This window comes from Salvelinus fontinalis, chromosome 34 (genome assembly GCF_029448725.1).
Source record: "Salvelinus fontinalis isolate EN_2023a chromosome 34, ASM2944872v1, whole genome shotgun sequence".
In the NCBI taxonomy this organism is placed as follows: Eukaryota; Metazoa; Chordata; class Actinopteri; order Salmoniformes; family Salmonidae; genus Salvelinus; species Salvelinus fontinalis.
The window spans coordinates 8,331,337-8,349,345 of record NC_074698.1 but is presented as its reverse complement, the minus strand read 5'-3'; the positions used below and the strand labels follow the sequence as shown (position 1 = coordinate 8,349,345).

General features: G+C 43.0%; 2 protein-coding genes and 1 pseudogene across 5 annotated transcripts in view; all 3 read left to right on the top strand.

Annotated features, from left to right (window-relative positions):
• The first annotated feature begins 1,021 nt into the window (after nucleotides 1-1,021).
• LOC129832996 (all-trans-retinol 13,14-reductase-like) lies at nucleotides 1,022-11,926 on the top strand. Its single transcript, XM_055897193.1, has 11 exons — nucleotides 1,022-1,352; nucleotides 2,498-2,680; nucleotides 3,269-3,510; nucleotides 4,346-4,547; nucleotides 4,745-4,942; nucleotides 5,032-5,151; nucleotides 5,912-6,050; nucleotides 9,405-9,514; nucleotides 10,176-10,345; nucleotides 10,561-10,720; nucleotides 10,911-11,926. Exons 1-11 carry the CDS (start codon nucleotides 1,193-1,195, stop codon nucleotides 11,054-11,056), a joined length of 1,830 nt encoding a protein of 609 aa, XP_055753168.1. The 5' UTR covers nucleotides 1,022-1,192; the 3' UTR covers nucleotides 11,057-11,926.
• A 142-nt stretch (nucleotides 11,927-12,068) lies between these two features.
• LOC129833910 (cyclin-dependent kinase 6-like) lies at nucleotides 12,069-14,556 on the top strand (annotated as a pseudogene).
• Nucleotides 13,643-18,009, top strand: part of LOC129832994 (supervillin-like) — a 39,395-nt gene continuing 35,028 nt past the window's right edge. Inside the window, exons 1-4 of one of the 4 annotated variants that reach the window (XM_055897187.1) lie at nucleotides 13,643-13,744; nucleotides 13,940-14,363; nucleotides 14,479-14,719; nucleotides 15,696-15,736. Coding sequence is in view for 1 of the 4 variants with exons in the window: in XM_055897190.1 (XP_055753165.1) it covers nucleotides 17,460-17,461 (2 nt within the window). In the remaining 3 variants the exon portion in view is untranslated. Of the gene's footprint in view, nucleotides 13,745-13,939; nucleotides 14,364-14,478; nucleotides 14,720-15,695; nucleotides 15,737-15,774; nucleotides 17,462-18,009 lie in introns of those variants that run through there. The other 3 variants (XM_055897189.1, XM_055897188.1, XM_055897190.1) reach the window with 3 other exon arrangements.

The window sequence follows — 18,009 nt, the reverse complement described above, 5'->3', positions numbered from 1 at the left end:
CCCAGAGAGATGTTTGTTTCTGTTGGCGCGATGCATTAAGAAACCGGGTGGTTGTACCGACTCTGACAACGAATCCCGAGTGAGCCAAGTTTCCATGAAATGTCTCTCTGGAAGGCAACTCGTGCCCTAATTTCGTCCACCTTGTTTTCTAGAGATTGTACATTGGCGAGTAATATGCTCGGAAGCGGTGAATGGTGTGCTCGCCTTCTGAGTCTGACCAGTAGGCCGCTCCGTCTGCCTCTCCTGCGGCGACCGCGTTGTTTTGGGTCGGCCTCTGGGATGAGATCGCATGTCCAGGGTGGTGGTCCGAACAAAGGATCCGCTTCGGGAAAGACGTATTCCTGGTCGTATTGATGGTACATTGACATCGCTTTTATATCCAATAGTTCTTCCCGGCTGTATGTAAAAACACTTCAGATTATCTGGGCTAACAATGTAAGAAATAATACATAATAAAACAAATAACTGCATAGTTTTCTAAGGACCTGAAGCGAGGCGACCATCTCTGTCGGCGCCATCTTGTTGCATCCCTGAAAGTGAACATCCGGCTTCTTCACTTGTGGGATCATTTGATACCAGCCGCCCGGACAGCTGATGAAGCAGGAGTATTTATGTCTATTTATGTCTTTTGTGGGGGAAAACTAATTATGTTTGGCTGGGCCTGGCGCCCCTGGTTCCCAAGTGGGTGGGCCACTGCCCAGTCATGTGAAATCCATAGATTAGGGCCCAATTTATTTATTTCAATTGACTAATTTCCCTATATGAACTGTAGCACAGTAAAATATTTGAAATTGTTGCGTTTACATTTTTGTTCACTATATTTTTTGCTTATACGTGAACCCTTTTCCTAACCTCAACCTAATCATCATAGCCTGCTACGTGAATTATCCTAACCTGCTGCGAAAAATCAAATCTGACGTTATTCGACTAAAACTGAGTTTTACGTCCAGCCGGCTCATGCCTGGGAAACGAATGCGTTCACCCGGTGGACACTACGCCTACCCGGGCCAGTTTAATAGAATCCTCTCGTTATAAAATCTGAGAGAATGAGCAGAGTTTTGTAACAACTATGGGCGTTGCTTGTCATGCGTGGGAGGGTTCCAAGTGGCCTGGAACCATTGCAGACCTTGTTCGCAAGCGGAAGTGTGTATCCACTTAAAGTGAGAAGTTGCGCTGATTTAAAATTCGTAAAATGTGGATCATTGTAGCAATCATTTGTGCTGCTCTAGCTGCATTCGTTTACAACTATGTGTTCCGTACGTCCGGACCAAATCCTTTTGATATCGACACTCGTGAGCCGCTTAAACCACTGGTCACCCAAAAGAAGGAGAAAAACAAAGTTCTGAAGCAGGGTGAGTCTCGTAGACACAATATTTGACCGATCACCGATGTATGGACGAAATATCGTTTCATAGGAATATGTGCGCAAACAGATTTACATTTTGTAATTCTTATTTTGGCAGTCACCCTTGTCCAGTGTGTGGGTGTGTGTTTCGAAAGCTATATCTTGTTGCATAATTCAATTGCTCTGTCGTTCACATGTAACTCAAGAGCATTCATTTGTAGTAGGAAAGCAGGTCAGGCAACTATTTCGTTTCTTAGAACCGCTGACAACGATTTACAATTTCCCATGGCTACACTTGTCAACTACAGTACTGCGTCACAAGCTGGACATTGCTGCTGTACTGCACGAGTGACTAAACTCTTTGTTGAAACGCAATCCAGCCCGCATTATATCATGTTTATAGCTGCTACACATGCAACGGATGTGAAATGGCTAGCTAGTTAGCGGGTATGCGCTACTAGCGTTTCAATCAGTAACGTCACTTGCTCTGAAACCTAGAAGTAGTGTTGCACCTTGCTCTGCAAGGGCCGTGGCCTTTGTGGAGCGATGGGTAACGATGCTTCGTCGGCGACCGTTGTTGATGTGTGCAGAGGGTCCCTGGTTCGCGCCCGAGGTCGGGGCGAGGGGACGTACTAAAGTTATACTGTTACACACACACACACACACACACACACACACACACACACACACACACACACACACATTTGTTTCAGTTCCATTAGCTAAATGTATCCAATTTGGTACAGATTTTCATGCGAATATTCAAAAATCTGCATAAAACCACGACATGTGTTTCCATCAAGCTGACTTTTTGCGGAGAATAGAAAAATGCTGTGCGTTATTACGTAGTGCACATCATTCATTTAACCGACACAAAAAGATCCCACCATGTCGAACGAACAAATTCTGTTTGCATTTAGGCCTACATAATTGTATTGTGTTTTAATGTTTCCATGAAAATGCGGTCGTGACTTTTTTCATGGGTCAGGTAATTCATCCCCATTAAATGTTTTAGATGGAAACGTGGTTATAAGCTGCCTTTGCACAGTCCAGGGGATAATATTGCTGGAATACATCGTTATTTGATTCATGTAAGAATATTTAACTGGCAATATCTCTGTTAATTGTATGTTTTTTACTCTTTCTAACCAGGTTTCTTGGCCAGTAAAGTACCTGAGAAACTAGATGCCATTGTCATTGGCAGTGGAATTGGTGGACTTGGGCTGGCGGTGCTGCTGGCTAAGGTTGGAAAGCGGGTCCTGGTGCTGGAGCAGCATGATCGGGCCGGAGGCTGCTGCCACACTTTTACAGAGAAAGGCTTTGAGTTTGACGTGGGTGAGAAGGCTCTTATCAGTTTACCTTTCCTTACCTAGAAGGCAGCTATCAGTTTACCTTTCCTTACTAAACGTGGTAGGTACCTTCGTTTACTCAGAGGTGGTAGTGGCTATGAACCTGGTCTATGTGTTGTTGACCTAAATCAAGGATGGGCAACTTTGATGGTGGTGGGGTTCTACATGGGGGCTTGCGGTTTTGATTATACTTATGTCAGATAACCACACATGCAGACAGAGCCGGTCCTACCCTTTTGGGGGCCCTAAGTGAAATTTTGCTAAACATTTTAGAGCCTGCCCTCTTGACACCAAAAAAACATTTTGCCATGAGATGTAGAGAAATTGTACGTTATGGATTCTACTATTGCAACTCTCAACAGTAAGTTGAGACACCAAATTAGTTCCTAAAAAAACTGACCGCATGTCCTGGGCTAGCCCTAGCCTGGTTTTGTTAAAAAAAGTGTGAGTTTAAGTGTAAAACACTGTAAATGCAAACTATTAATCAATAATACTGTCTTATAAGCCCATGTCATTTGAGCCAGACATCCTAGATACAAAACATTCTAATCAATCAATCATGCCTCCACCTCAGGTATCCACTACATCGGGAACCTGTTGGAGCATACGCCCTTCCGCTGTATGCTTGACCAGCTGACCAATGGTCAGCTGCAGTGGGAGCCGCTGGACAACCCATTTGACCAGGTGGTGCTGGGCCCTCCTGAGAACAGGCGCATCTACCCCATCTACAGCGGCAGGAACCGTTTCCCTGACGAGCTGAAGAAGTTCTTCCCTGGGGAGGAGGCGGCCATCGATGAGTACATGAGGCTGGTCAAGGTATGGTGCTGTTATGTGATGTCATCAATAACCTCATATGTTTTTTTTCCTTTGCAACTCTGCCTAGAAGGCCAGCATCCTGGAGTTGCCTCTTCACTGTTGACGTTGAGACTGGTGTTTTGCGGGTACTATTTAATGAAGCTGCCAGTTGAGGACTTGAGGTGTCTGTTTCTCAAACTAGACACTAATGTACTTGTCCTCTTGCTCAGTTGTGCACCGGGGCCTCCCACTCCTTCTATTCTAATTAGAGCCAGTTTGTGCTGTTCTGTGACGGGAGTAGTACACAGAGTTGTATGAGATCTTCAGTTTCTTGGCAATTTCTCGCATGGAATAGCCTTCATTTCTCAGAACAAGAATAGACTGACGAGTTTCAGAAGAAAGTTCTTTGTTTCTGGCCATTTTGAGCCTGTAATTGAACCCACAAATGCCGACGCTCCAGATACTCAACTAGTCTAAATAAGGCCAGTTTTATTGCTTCTTTAATTAGGACAACAGTTTTCAGCTGTGCTAACATAATTGCAAAAGGGTTTTCTAATGCTCAATTAGTCTTTTAAGATGATCAACTTGGATTAGCTAACACAACGTGCCATTGGAACACAGGAGTGATGGTTGCTAATAATGGGCCTCTGTACGCCTATGTAGATATTTCATAAAAAATCTGCCGTTTCCAGCTATAATAGTCATTTACAACATTAACAATGTCTACACTGTATTTCTGATCAATTTGATGTTATTTTAATGGACAAAAAAAGTGCTTTTCTTTCAAAGACAAGGACATTTCTAAGTGACCCCAAACTTTTGAACGGTAGTGTACATGTATGAATTCCGTCAACAGAAAGCAGGACGCAACGTTTGGTTCCTGTGTCTGCTGAAGCTCGTTCCTGTCCCCCTGGCCAAGTTCCTGGTGTACACAGGCCTGGCCAATCGTCTGTCGTTCTTCTTCCGCATGGCGTCTCGCAGCGTGACCGAGGTGGTCAACGGGCTGACTGAGAACAATGACCTCAGGGCCGTCTTCAGCTACGTCTTTGGCACTTACGGTAGGCTGCTGTAGTTCCTGATAGTGGAGAGCATCACCACAGCCATCTCAAATGAAAGCCTGCGTCCTTGTCCCCGATGTAGTTCACTCATTTGTGCCATTTGGAGGACACGCTTTCCACATGGACCAAATCAACTGCACCTCTTTTTATTGTGTGTTTGGTTTTATAAGACTCAATTTTGTTGTGTGTAACTGCAGGTAACATGCCCAAGGATGCCAGCTTCTCCATGCACAGCCTGCTGATCTGCCACTACCTGACTGGTGCCTGGTACCCAATAGGAGGAGCCAGTGAGATCGCCTACCACATGATCCCTATCATTGAGAAAGCCGGGGGGGCCGTGCTCGTCCGCGCCCCAGTCAACCGCATCCTGTTCGACGACAACAAGGAGGCTATTGGTGAATAGTACTGGTTGATTGGTTGAAAGGTGAATTGATTGATCACACAGATGGTCAGATTTGACCACATCTGGTTCCTATGTTTTCAGGTGTGAGCGTGATGAAGGGTCAGGAGGAGATCCATGTGCATGCTCCAATGGTCATCTCCAACGCTGGCATCTTCAACACCTACCAGCAGCTGCTGCCCAAGGAACTCCAGGCCATGCCAGGTGGGTGAGGGTATTACGGTGTGGGTGTATGTTCAAGATATCTGCGTTTAAAAAAAACTGAATTGTTAGTTGATACTTGTATCGATGCCGTTGTCCAGATGTTGTTTCCTAATCATAATGTTTCTATGACCTTGTGATGCCTAATCATTAAGGATGTAACAGTTCACCAATGGGCATTGTTCCCCGGTTCAAATGTTTAAGATACGAGTGCATCGAGACCCCGAACAGATCCAAATGTAGCATGCATCGGTCAGAAAATCGATTCAAATGTTATGAATTGCTAATAAACCATTTTGGGGGGGGGGGGGGTAAATGTCATTCTTTCTACCTTCCAAAAAATACCTCATCTTTTGTGACACTTGCTTCCTCTCATTCAGTGTCGGAACTGCGTATGCAATTATGTTGACAGTCATTGATCTACACGTAGTTTTGCATGCCTAACAACCCCTGGCAGTAGCCTAGTTAAATTGCACGCTGTCCACAGCTTTGCGCGCTGACCAATGAGGGGCCCATTCCTGATCATAGACCTATACATCCCTTATATCAGCTGCAGAATTTAATTTGAAATGAATGTGTTTATGCAACAAATGTTAGTGCATCGCATCGATTTGTTCCTCTAATCAAACCGAATCGCACTGAATCGTTTCAAACGTAGCGTATCGGAGCCCATGTATCTAGAAACATATAGAATCATCTTGAAAGGGAAAGATGCACATCCCTACTAATCATGAATGTTGTATGATCTTGTGATTCCCTACAGCCATCCAGAAGCAGCTTGGTATGATGAAACACGGGGAGGGAGGTCTGAGCATCTTCCTGGGCCTGACTGGAACCAAGGAGGACCTGGGCCTCAAAGCAGACAACTACTGGATCTTCACAGAGCACAACATTGATGAACTGTAGGTTCCTTCCTCTCATTGTTCAACCCTAAATGTTTGGCTTGGCCCCACTGTCTAATGACTTTCTTTTAATTCACACCTTGTTTGTCCTTATTAACATACAGTTGAAGTCGGAAGTTTACATACACTCCACAAATGTCTTGTTAACAAACTATAGTTTTGGCAAGTCGTTTAGGACTTCTTCTAGTTTTTACAACAATTGTTTACAGACAGATCATTTCACTTATAATTCACTAACACAATTCCAGTGGGTCAGAAGTTTAAATACACTAAGGTGACTGTGCCTTTTTGACAGTTTGGAAAATTCCAGGAAATGATGTCATGGCTTTAGAAGCTTCTGATAGGCTAATTGACATAATTTGAGTCAATTGGAGGTGTACCTGTGGATGTATTTCAAGGCCTACCTTCAAACTCAGTGCCTTTTTTGCTTGACATTATGGGAAAATCAAAATAAATCAGCCAAGACCTCAGAAGAAATTGTAGACCTCCACAAGTCTGGATCATCCTTGGGAGACATTTCCAAACTCCTGAAGGTACCACGTTCATCTGTACAAACAATGGTACGCAAGTATTAACACCATGGGACCACTCCGCTGTCATACCGCTCAGGAAGGAGACGTGTTCTGTCTCCTAGAGATGAACGTACTTTGGTGCGAAAAGTGCAAATCAATCCCAGAACAACAGTAAAGGACCTTGTGAAGATGCTGGAGTAAACGGATACAAAATTATCTATATCCACAGTAAAACGAGTCCTATATCGACATAACCTGAATGGCCGCTCAGCAAGGAAGAAGCCACTGCTCCAAAACCGCCATAAAATAGCCAGACTTTGGTTTGCAACTGCACATGGGGAAAAATATTGAACTTTTTGGAGAAATGTCCTCTGGTCTGATTAAACAAAAATGGAACTGTTTTACCGTAATGACCATCATTATGTTTGGAGGAAAAATGGGGAGGCTTGCAAGCCGAAGAACACCATCCCAACCGTGAAACATGGGGGTGGCAGCATCATGTTGTGGGGGTGCTTTGCTGCAGGAGGGACTGGTGCACTTAACAAAATAGATGGCATCATGAGGATAGAAAATGATGTGCATGTATTGAAGCAACATCTCAAGACATCAGTCAGGAAGTTAAAGCTTGTTCACAAATGTGTCTTCCAAACGGACAATGACCCCAAGCATACTTCCAAAGTTTTGGCAAAATGGCTTAATTAAGGACAACAAAGTCAAGGTATTGGAGTGGCCATCACAAAGCCCTGACCTCAATCCTATAGAAAATATGTGGGCAGAACTGAAAAAGCGTGTGCGAGCAAGGAGGCCTACAAACCTGACTCTGTCAGGAGGAATGGGCCAAAATTCACGCAACTTATTGTGGGAAGCTCGTGGAAAGCTACCCGAAACGTTAAACAATTTAAAGGCAATGCTACCAAATTCTAATTGACTGTGTAAACTAATGACTTCAACTGTATATCTGATGTGTTGCTTAGACAGACATTGTGTAAGGTCTTGTGGTGTGGACTTTGAGTGAGAGAGAGAGAGAAGTGTGTTACTGTGACATTACATAACCTACGGTACACAAGACTGTGATAGTGTGTGTATTCTGTATTTCACTCCCTTTTACTGTGTGCATGAAAGATTGTGCCGTTTACAGTAATCTGTTTGGTAACCACTAAAATGCAGTGTTGTCAAAACAGACGGTATCAGTTCACAATCACCACTCGTCACTGCACTTATTTCACAACATGTTTGGAACCTCAATAGATATTCACACAGTTTAACAAGCATGGTCTACAGTGCATTTTGAAAGTATTCAGAGCGTTCACTTTTTTCACATTTTCTTACGTTACAGCCTTATTCTAAAACCTATTCAATTGCATTTTTCCTCCAATCTACACACAGTACCCCATAATGACAAAGCAAAAAAAAAATCAAAAGGTGGGCACGGTAGAAGAAAAAAATCTTTGCAAATGTATTAAATAACCAGATACCTTACATAAGTATTCAGACCCTTTGCTATGAGACTCAAAATTGAGCTCCGGTGCATCCTGTTTCCATTGATCATCCTTCATGTTTCTACACCTTGATTGGAATTCAACTGTGGTAAATTCAATTGATTGGACATGATTTGGAAAGGCACACACCTGTCTATATAAGGTGCCATAGTTGACACTGCATGTCAGAGCAAAAGCCAAGCCATGATGTCGAAGGAATTGTCCGTAGAGCTCCGAGATGACAGGATTGTGTCGAGGCACAGATCTGGGGAAGGTTACCAAAAAAAATGTCTGCAGTATTGAAGGTCCCCAAGAACAGAGGCCTCCATCATTCTTAAATGGAAGAAGTTTGGAACCACAAACTCTTCCTAGACCTGGCTGCCCAGCCAAACTGAGCAATCCAGGGGAGAAGGGCTTTTGTCAGGGAGGTGACCAAGAACCCGATGGTCACTCTGACAGAGCTCCAGAGTTCCTCTGTGGAGATGAGAGAACCTTCCAGAAACACAACCATCTCTGCAGCACTACATCAATCAGGCCATTTATGGTAGAGTGGCCAGACGTAAGCCACACCTCAGTAAAAGGCCCATGACAGCCCGCTTTGTGTTTGCCAAAAGGCACCTAAAGGACTCTCACACAATGAGAAACAAGATTCTCTAGTCTGATGAAACCAAGATTGAACTCTTTGGCCTGAATGTGAAGCGTCACGTCTGGAGCAAACCAGGCACCGCTCATCACCTGGCCAATACCATCCCTACAGTGAAGTGTGGTGGCAGCATCATGCTGTGGGGACTGGAAGACTAGTCAGGATCGAGGGGAAATATGAATGGAGCAAAGTACAAAGAGATCCTTGATAAACCTGCTCAGGACCTCCCACTGGGGCAAAGGTTCCCCTTCCAGGACAATGACCCTAAGCGCACAGCCAAGACAATGCAGGAGTGGCTTCGGGACAATATCCTTGTGTGGCCCAGCCAGAGCCCGGACTCAAACACGATCGAACATCTCTGGAGAGACCTGAAAATTTCTGTGCAGCGAAGCTCCACATCCAACCTGACAGAGCTTGAGAGGATCTGCAGAGAAGAATGGGAGAAACTCCCCAAATACAGGTGTTCCAAGCTTGTAGCGTCATACCCAAGAAGACTTGAGGCTGTAATAGCTGCCAAAGATGCTTCCACAAAGTACTGAGTAAAAGGTCTGAATACTTATGTAAATGTGATATTTCTGTTTTCTTTATATATAAGTACATTTGCCAACATAAAGAAATAACATTTTGCTTTGTCATTATGGGGTATTGTGTGTAGATCTACTTTACGGTAGTGTTAAAGAGCCTACAGTATTTGACCAATCCCATTATCTGGATGTTACAGGGTTGTCACCTATCTGAAGGGAAACAGGGAGGAGTCAGCGAAAAGTGTGCCCATCCTCTTTGTGGCCTCTCCATCAGCCAAAGATCCCACCTGGGAGGAACGATCACCAGGTGCAGAAACAAGACTAGTGCTGGCACTTATTTTCACCATCCTAAATGATTCAATTATTTAGATCGTTGGAAATGCATCATCCACTGACTTTACTTATTTAAACCATTGGCTCCAATAAGGAGCATAATCCATTGGCTAAAATCCTACATATTACTCGGTTCGAGGCAAGTTGTAGCGGTTGAGACTGCTCTCGCCATATCGGCCTGGGCATCTCTCCTCCAGGTGTTTCTGGGTTGATCCTTTCTTGTTGGGTGTTTGGCCTTGTTTTATTCCTGATGTGAGACTGTTTTTAGTGATAACATTTTTTTGATTTTATTGTATTTACTTCATGGTAACACAGACAAGACAACAGTTAGGACAAAATACTAAAGACAACATACTACAGGATTCTGTAGTTTTCTATCAGGTACCAGATGGTTGCAAATGCCTTTTCAAAGTCCGTTAAGTTGATTTGTTCCATTCGATTGACTGTCCAATGTTGATTCATTAGTTTTGCAGTGTGTTCCTGGAACCAGCCCGCTGGTCTCTGATCTACACCATACCAAAACATCTTGTAACTTTAGATTATTGGAAATGCACACCACTACAACATCTGATGCCATCCGAATGACGGCTGAACAGACATGTTTCAACCCCTTTTTCCTTTCCCGTTCTTCACAGGCAAGTCCACCCTGAGTCTGGTGAGCTTTGCTAACTATGAGTGGTTTGAGGAGTGGAAGGACGACAAGGCGACCAACAGAGGGACTGATTACAAGGAGCTGAAGCAGCTATTCTGTGACTCGATTCTGGAGGTGGTGATGAGCGTCTTCCCCAAGATTACCAGGGACAAGGTAGAGCATTTGGCCCATTCATACTAAACTCTGGTAGACTGCCTTGTCCGGGAAACTAACATCTCTATGGTGGGTGCACTAGTAAGCCGTAACCTAGATAAGTTTCCTTTTTAATTTTGACAAATGATGTAACTTGATACCTCGATGGAAAGTAGTAGATGCCTTGTTCACAATGCATACATCTCCCATTTCTCTCTCTCTGTGTCCGTCTTTAGGTTGAGTTCATCGAGGCTGGAACGCCCATAACAAACACACACTACATTGGAGCCGCTAAAGGGGAGATCTACGGAGCAGACCATGGCACAGCTCGTTTCAGTGCTGAGTGCAGTGTCACCATGCGGCCCCAGACACCCCTGAAGAACCTCTACCTCACGGGTCAGTATATTTTACAGCTGATGGGGTCCATGGATATATCGGAGTGAAGCTATATGTCTATGTTTTTGATAGACTAACACATGTCTTTGCATTTGAATAAGTCATAAGTTTGACTTCAGTATTACTAAAGGTCTATATCGGCTCTGGTTTCTACTGCGTGTTGATGTTTGTGTTGTGTGTGTGCGTGCAGGTCAGGACGTGTTTGTGTGTGGCTTTGCTGGTGCGCTGGCTGGGGCTCTCACCTGTGGTTCTGTCATCCTCAACCGTAACCTGCACCTGGATACCATTGCTCTGGCCAAGAAGACCAAATGTGTCGACACTAAGAAGTTGGAGTAACACGAGACTGACCACCTCCCTCAACCCGTTGTGGCTCCGGGTGACGTTTCCCCTAGGTACAGATCTAGGATAAAATCCCAATCCACATTTAATGGGGAAAATGCTAAACTGACCCAAGATCACCATCTAGGGGCAACTTCACCCAGCTCACCGAACGCTTCAATAACACAAGCCCAGGGGACAGGCTTCAACCTCTGGTCCTACAGTCAACGCAGTGAAAAGATCCCTCAAGACGGTTACTGTGTGACTATTCTAATCAATGAGTGAAGAGAACTCTGCTCTCTCTCTCACCATTGAGGGAAAACACATTTGAAAGTCTATTAATCTTTCTGTGGATGCTATCTGCATCAGATCTGTGAAATTGAGTTTACAACCAATCGACCTTTGGAAATGATAGCCCAGGGATAGATGGCTTTTTTCCCCCATTGTGTTTTCATAAATCTAGTGTGCAGATGGATGTGATTTAACACTAAATGTTTTCACTCTTAATATATTGAGAACAAACGTGTTGGGTGGAATAGATTGAAGTTACCAATACTTTCGATACCAGTACCAATAACTACTGCAGACATGTTAATAATTTATCATTACTCAATATACTGTGGACGGATAACAGTGGCTTCTGTCTGAGTTTTCAGACGGTCTTCCAACCAGCTATGCTAAATTCACCCATGCAATAATGTAGGGTGAAACTAACTCCCTCTGTTGCAAAAAAAAGCCATAACACAACAGAATTGTGAACCAGGTTTAAACGCTCTATGCTGTACCACTAACCACTGTACATGTCTACTGCCTCCATTTGAACACGGATGTAAAGACTGGATTGTTTTTGAATGAACATGCCTCGAGTTATTAAACACGGAATACAAACACGTCTTCATGCGGATCATTGTAAAAATGAATTATTCCACTCTGTAAATGTATGGGGGGGGGGGGGGGGGGACTTTGTAACAAGAATACTAACTGTGATAATGAAGGATTCATCAGAGATCAAATTGATTTGTTTCCTAACCTTTTAGTCATCATCATCCCTTAGAATTCTATTGATACTGGTATCATCCTGGCCTGGAATATTGTTTGATTATTATGATGATAAGTCACAAAATGCATTTACCATTCTTTCATCAATATCCCATGGATAAACGTGTGTGTATATAGAACATGTGCAAGACATGAGGATGGCACATGCACAGAGGTCTTCTCCATGACCACGTCTGTCGGGAGTGATGAGAGCTCTGATTAGATAAGGGGCCGTACCAGAACGTGGTCCCATAATTTATGAGCGTCTTGAAAATGTATATATCTCTGCAGTTTATGGTGTGAGAAGGTAAGTTAATCACAATTCATTAAATATTAGCTAAGTGTAGCTAACCACACATTGCACAAAGCAGCTTTGAGATTCCCTTTGGTTAGCTAGCAAGTGGTTGCTAGGTGGAGTTGGAGGAAGATTGCTAGCTACTTAGTTTGCCAGCGGCAATGCATAAAATCGGTGTCTTACTAAACTCTTTAATAATTAAGTTCACTCTTGCATAAGTAGTTCATTTAGGTAGCTAGCTAAATAAGTCTCGTAAACGTCTTGACACCCACATGAACAGTCATAAGCCTCTGTCTACCAGTAAAAGGCGTAGGCTTGTGGAAGCAGTTGTTCACACCACTGTCCAGTTCATTACTTGACCGCTTGTTTACAGACATTTGCGCAGGGTCTATTCCATCCTAGTTGCATCCAACTACGAAATCGGCCGGTCATTGAAGTCAATGGGTGCGATGAACATCAGAATTAGGAAATACTTGCAGAGAGAGGTGAAGGCGCATATGGCAGTGTACAGGACCAGAGAGGTCTGCGATCAACAGCGACTTGTAGCGGTGAAGAAGTTGAACATACCCGGAGACACGGAGAGTGCCGTTCCTGCTTTCAAATCAAATTGTATTTATTTCATGATCCGGGAGGTGGCGCTCTTGCGTAAGATCGGGTATTTCAACCATCCCAACATTGTAAAGTAATTGAATTTTTCTGTTATTTAATTAAATCTGAACTTTTTTTGCATAGCCTTTGAATTATACATAATGATCTTTGGCGTTAAAATCACTCTGATGGTGTTTTATAATTGTATACCATGGTGTCATGCCATTTCATTAGCAGAAATGGTTCACAATGATTGCCCTAAATTGCTGATCTTACTGAAAGGTTGTTGGACGTATCTGCTGGCCTGAAGAACAGGAGTTTGGACCTGACGCTGGTGTTTGAGTACAGAGACCAGGACCTGTCTACCTTCCTCTCCACGGTCCCCAGCACTGGACTGAGTCTTGACAAAATTAAGGCGTGACTTAGCCCCCTTACATACCTGCAACTGGGGAAAAAAACTCAATGACTCCAAAGCACTCCATTAAGAATTAGTATAACATTTTACTGTACTCTCTTTTGAACTTTTCTGGACAGATGTCCTCATATCTTGTCAGAATAAGCCACAGAAGGAGAACGTGATTGAGCAATGCTGTCATACTGCTTCCTGTCTGTACAGGATGTGGTGATGCAGCTGCTGCATGGGCTGGACTTCCTGCACACCAACATGCTGGTGCACCGCGATCTGAAGCCGGAGTATGGACTGGTTAGTAGCCGTAGAGAGGCGAAGATTGCTGACATTGGGCTGGTGTGCATCTACACCTAACACATCACCCTTTACACCCTGTGTAAGTCTACAGAGTAGAACATCCTCATTTGAATGCACAGTCTGTTCAATTGTCACAGTGCCATTGTCCCCCAGCCTAATTAAGGTAAAGGAACTATGCATAAAAGTAAAAAGTATATTTCTCTCTATGTCCTATCCAACGACTCACACCCTCTCCCTTGCTCTCTCTTCCCTCTCTCTCTCTCTCTCTCTTCAGGTGGTGACACTGTGGTACAGGGGCCCCTGAGGTGCTGCTCCACTCTGGTTATATATCCTCCATGGACATGTGGAGCGCCGGCTGCATTTTTGCCAAACCGTTCCTTTTGAGACCATTGTTCCGTGGATACGCTGAGGCTCAGCAGCTCCAGAAAATCTTTTAGTTTTTTCTTCTACCGTGCCCACCTTTTGATCGGTCGTTTATGATAAAAGCATTTGAATAATGTATGATTTGTGTTTTACCAGTGCCTTGTGTTGGGGGTGTGTCTGTGCTCTTCCCCATGTCCCACAGGGTGATTGGCTTGCCCAGCGAGGAGGACTGGCCCAGGGAGAGCCCCATCTCATACACCTGTAGTTGGTGCCCCAGAGACCCCTGCACCCAGCTCTTATCCAACCTGGGCCAGGAGGAGAACAACCTGCTCCTTGTATTTACAATATACACATTTTGAATCATGTTTCTGTTACAAGGCATTTTCAGAGTTAATGAATCATTGAAATGCTATTGTTCTTTTAAAGCACACTCTTGTTCTCTGCCGGCAGCAATGTCTAGAGTTCAGCCCGGCCAATCGCATCTCAGCTTGCAGAGCCCTCTCCCACCCTTCCCTGGCGTGCGCCTGAGTACTCACAACCTGGCAGGATGTGGAGAGAAGAGGGGAGAGCTGGGACAGAGGTTCATTCTCTTTGGAATCCTCTTACCTAGCCTATAGAACACTGAGGGTTCCCATGCCGTAAGATCTGATGTACCTATATCGAAATGTCGAATTTTGGAATGGAAATAAAAGTAAGTGAAAATATTTAAAAGGTAAATCTGCAGGTTAAGCAATAAAGTGGCCACCCTGCCACTGTTTTGGTGAAAGGTTGAGGGGTGGAGAAATTGAATCTCAAATTCATAGACAGCTAAGGACTGATCATGCATGATATCAAAATGATAATTTAACCATGTTTTAAAGCTTTATAGTGTTTGTTTACAATTACATTATTTACAAACAATGAAGTAAAACGGGCTTATTGGTTGGGCTCCGATGGGGTACGACAGTTGAACTAAGCTAATTAGGTATTTGTAAGTTATATTCTTCAACAATCAATGGGTATATATCATCAATTTAAAAGTCAAAAAATGTATGTAGCGTTGACCCTTTAAAGGTCATTTGTTCAACATGAATTTGCAAATCTTGATTGGTTTTATCTGCAATGCATTTCCGAAGACTAGTTTCGTGTTGTGAAAAAACACATTTATATCAAGCGATGTAGAAACTGCGGTTCTTATGGCATGAAAACAAAGTGGAAAGAAAAGGAAAGCTTGACAGTGATTTAAATTACAACAAATATATTGCCTTACTACAACAAATTAGTTTATAGCTAAAATCCTTAGTTGCTACATCTGTTTTTTTTAAACGTATAAATGAATAATATATAACCATTCATTTTTGAAGAATATAACTTATAAATGCCTCATGAGCTTAGTTCAACTGTTGTACCCCATCAGAAACCAAAATATAAGTATGTTTTACTCCAATGTTTGTGAACGATGTAAATGTAAACACTGTATAACCTCAAAACATGGGGGAACTATCATTTTTATATCAGAGATGGTCAGTCTTTCCATCCATCTTTGAATTTGAGAGTGGTTACATTTCCCCAGGCCCATCCCTCAACTTTTAACCAAAACAGAGGCGGGGTTACCCACTTTGTTATTGTTTCAATAAAAAAAATGCATTGTTGATTGATTTGTTTTCCACTCTGTAATTTGATACCAGGCAGTCAGAATGCAGAAACGAGCTGCTGGAACATTTTGCAGGTGAACACAATCTTAATAATTCAGAATGTGTGCTTTAATTTATTACTGAGGGATATTGCTGTTGTCTCAAGTGATATTATTAATCTCAGGTTGCTGCAAGGGAATGACACTGCTGTATGAGCATATAAGTGAATGGCATTCTTTTTTATATTGTTCCAAGTGCACATTTGGTTCTTTATGGCCCTTTTTATTTCATATATATATATTCTCTGTTTCGATACTTGGAAAGGTCATACCTGTACATAGGTTTTCTTTTTAAGTTTTGAGGTGCAATTTTTATGTTAGGGGCATTTTTTTCAGGACGGAGAACATTCTGTGATCTTGTTTTAATTGAGCAAATGTAAATTCATTTCATTGTTAGTACTTTCGACAATGTTACTGTTTTCATTTCATTCATTCAATCGAGCAGCACTGGAACTGGTTTCGCCCTCATCTTACGTGTATTTTGAATGAGGATATTTTCACAATATCATGTTTCCAAATGTCTGTGTTACTATTTTGTATAAGAGACACGTTCATCCCACCTCCACGACCTTAAGTGGTTACTAGCCACAATGCAGTTTACCCTTTCATGACCGTTGACCTTAGTATGGCCACACACGGTCAAGTGCAATGATGTTTATAAGGTCAGATATATTCTTATTGTTCAAGACCTGAAGTGGCCCAAGCTAGAGTATGAATCAAACGTCAGACTTCCTCTGGCATACTGCACTTAGGGAGAGGTTATTCTAAGTAGTTATCTGTGACTTGGTGTTATTTTAGAAGTTCTTTGGCCTCTTCAGATGTAGGACTGCCAGTGCTGCATCCTTCACTTGTTGCCTAATTTGTGCAAGGGCCTCTGTCCTAGCTCTTCGATCTGATCCCCCTTTCAATGTATTCTGGTCCCTGGACCCTGTTAATTTAAAGGCAGAGTCCGCGATATGACGTCGCGATATGACGTAGACGCATAAAGTAAACAGCATAGTGGGTTAATTTCCGCAACAACTAAGAGCGTTGGAGCGCAATGCTAAACTTCTCCACTGTTTTGGTCCCGTGGCTACCACGTTGTAAGAGTGTGATGCGAACCTTTGCGCAAGCGCAGATACTATTTGAGAGCAACATTTTGCATCAGGCTCATCTTGTATCTCACTCATTGCAATGTTGTCATTTCGGTGATTACCTTTAAGTGAAATGTCAAAGTGCCTGTTTTGGCACTGGAGGCAGTGTTCTATACTGAGAGGTGGTAGGGTACTTCGCCAATTTGTTTGCCTTATGGTATTTAGTGATAACTTTCAAACAGGTGAATGTTATTCCTGCGTCCTATTTGGATAAATACAAGTGTCTTTAGTGTTCAAGTTATCTTTATTGAAGCGTATCTTGATCCATGAAATGGCCAGACTTGACATTGTAGATGTAGCCTATGCTGTATCAAAGAAATAAAACAAATCCAATCATAGCTTAAAAAATAGAGAAGACCATGTTGCTAACTTTATCTGCGCTATTGACAGTGTGCTGACATTTGACTGGTTCTGTCAATTGCTGTCTATAGCTCTCCCAGCCTTGGCCCCTGCACGTGGCATGCAGCAGCGCCCGGGCGAGGGGAGGGGGTTATATTTGTAACAGGGACAGCCTGCGCTCTGCGCTCGCCGTAAATGGGCTTCCACGCTCTCTGCTGCAGCGGCGCACAAATGCCCAGTCCCTGCTGTTGTTAGCGACCATAGCCGGTCCCCTACGATTCGAGTACATGTAAGTACCCTAGCAAAATTCCTTTATGCAGGCTTCTAAAACAAAATATGTTGAAAGCGAATTTACAATGGGCATTGTTGAGCTTTTCGTTCATTGTAAATGACACCGTGAGTTTTAGTGCGCTTTTGGCACAACTAGATTGATTCGACTCAAATAAACTGACACATTTAAGGGCATGGTTAAATTGAATTAATGTGCATTTAAAGTCCAATTTGATCTATTAATCGTATAGCTACAAAGTTAGTTAGAAATAAAACTCTCCAGTTCGCACGAGTGGCAAGGAAAATAGACCCTCGAATTGTGTCCATTACGCGTCAGTTACTGACAAGGAATTGTGTCCCGAATGCAAGGTCTTCCCCCAGTTTTTTTAATTAATTGAAATGTGCTATCAAATAGTGATTATACTCTGTTAATAGATCTGTAATATCAAACTGCAGAGCGACTTGGTCGGCCTAATGTCTTTATCTTACAAAACATTTGACTTGAGACTTGTTTGAATAGGAAAATTGCTCTCATTCGTGCCATGGCTCATGTCTTGTTTTGTCATT

Excerpts from the sequence above, each read along its gene's own strand:
- LOC129832996 (XM_055897193.1), top strand. The coding sequence starts at position 1,193 with ATGTGGATCATTGTAGCAATCATTTGTGCTGCTCTAGCTGCATTCGTT. Across the intron at positions 2,681-3,268 it reads AGGCTTTGAGTTTGACGTGG|GTATCCACTACATCGGGAAC; the intron begins GTGAGAAGGCTC and ends CCTCCACCTCAG. Across the intron at positions 10,721-10,910 it reads GAAGAACCTCTACCTCACGG|GTCAGGACGTGTTTGTGTGT; the intron begins GTCAGTATATTT and ends GTGTGCGTGCAG.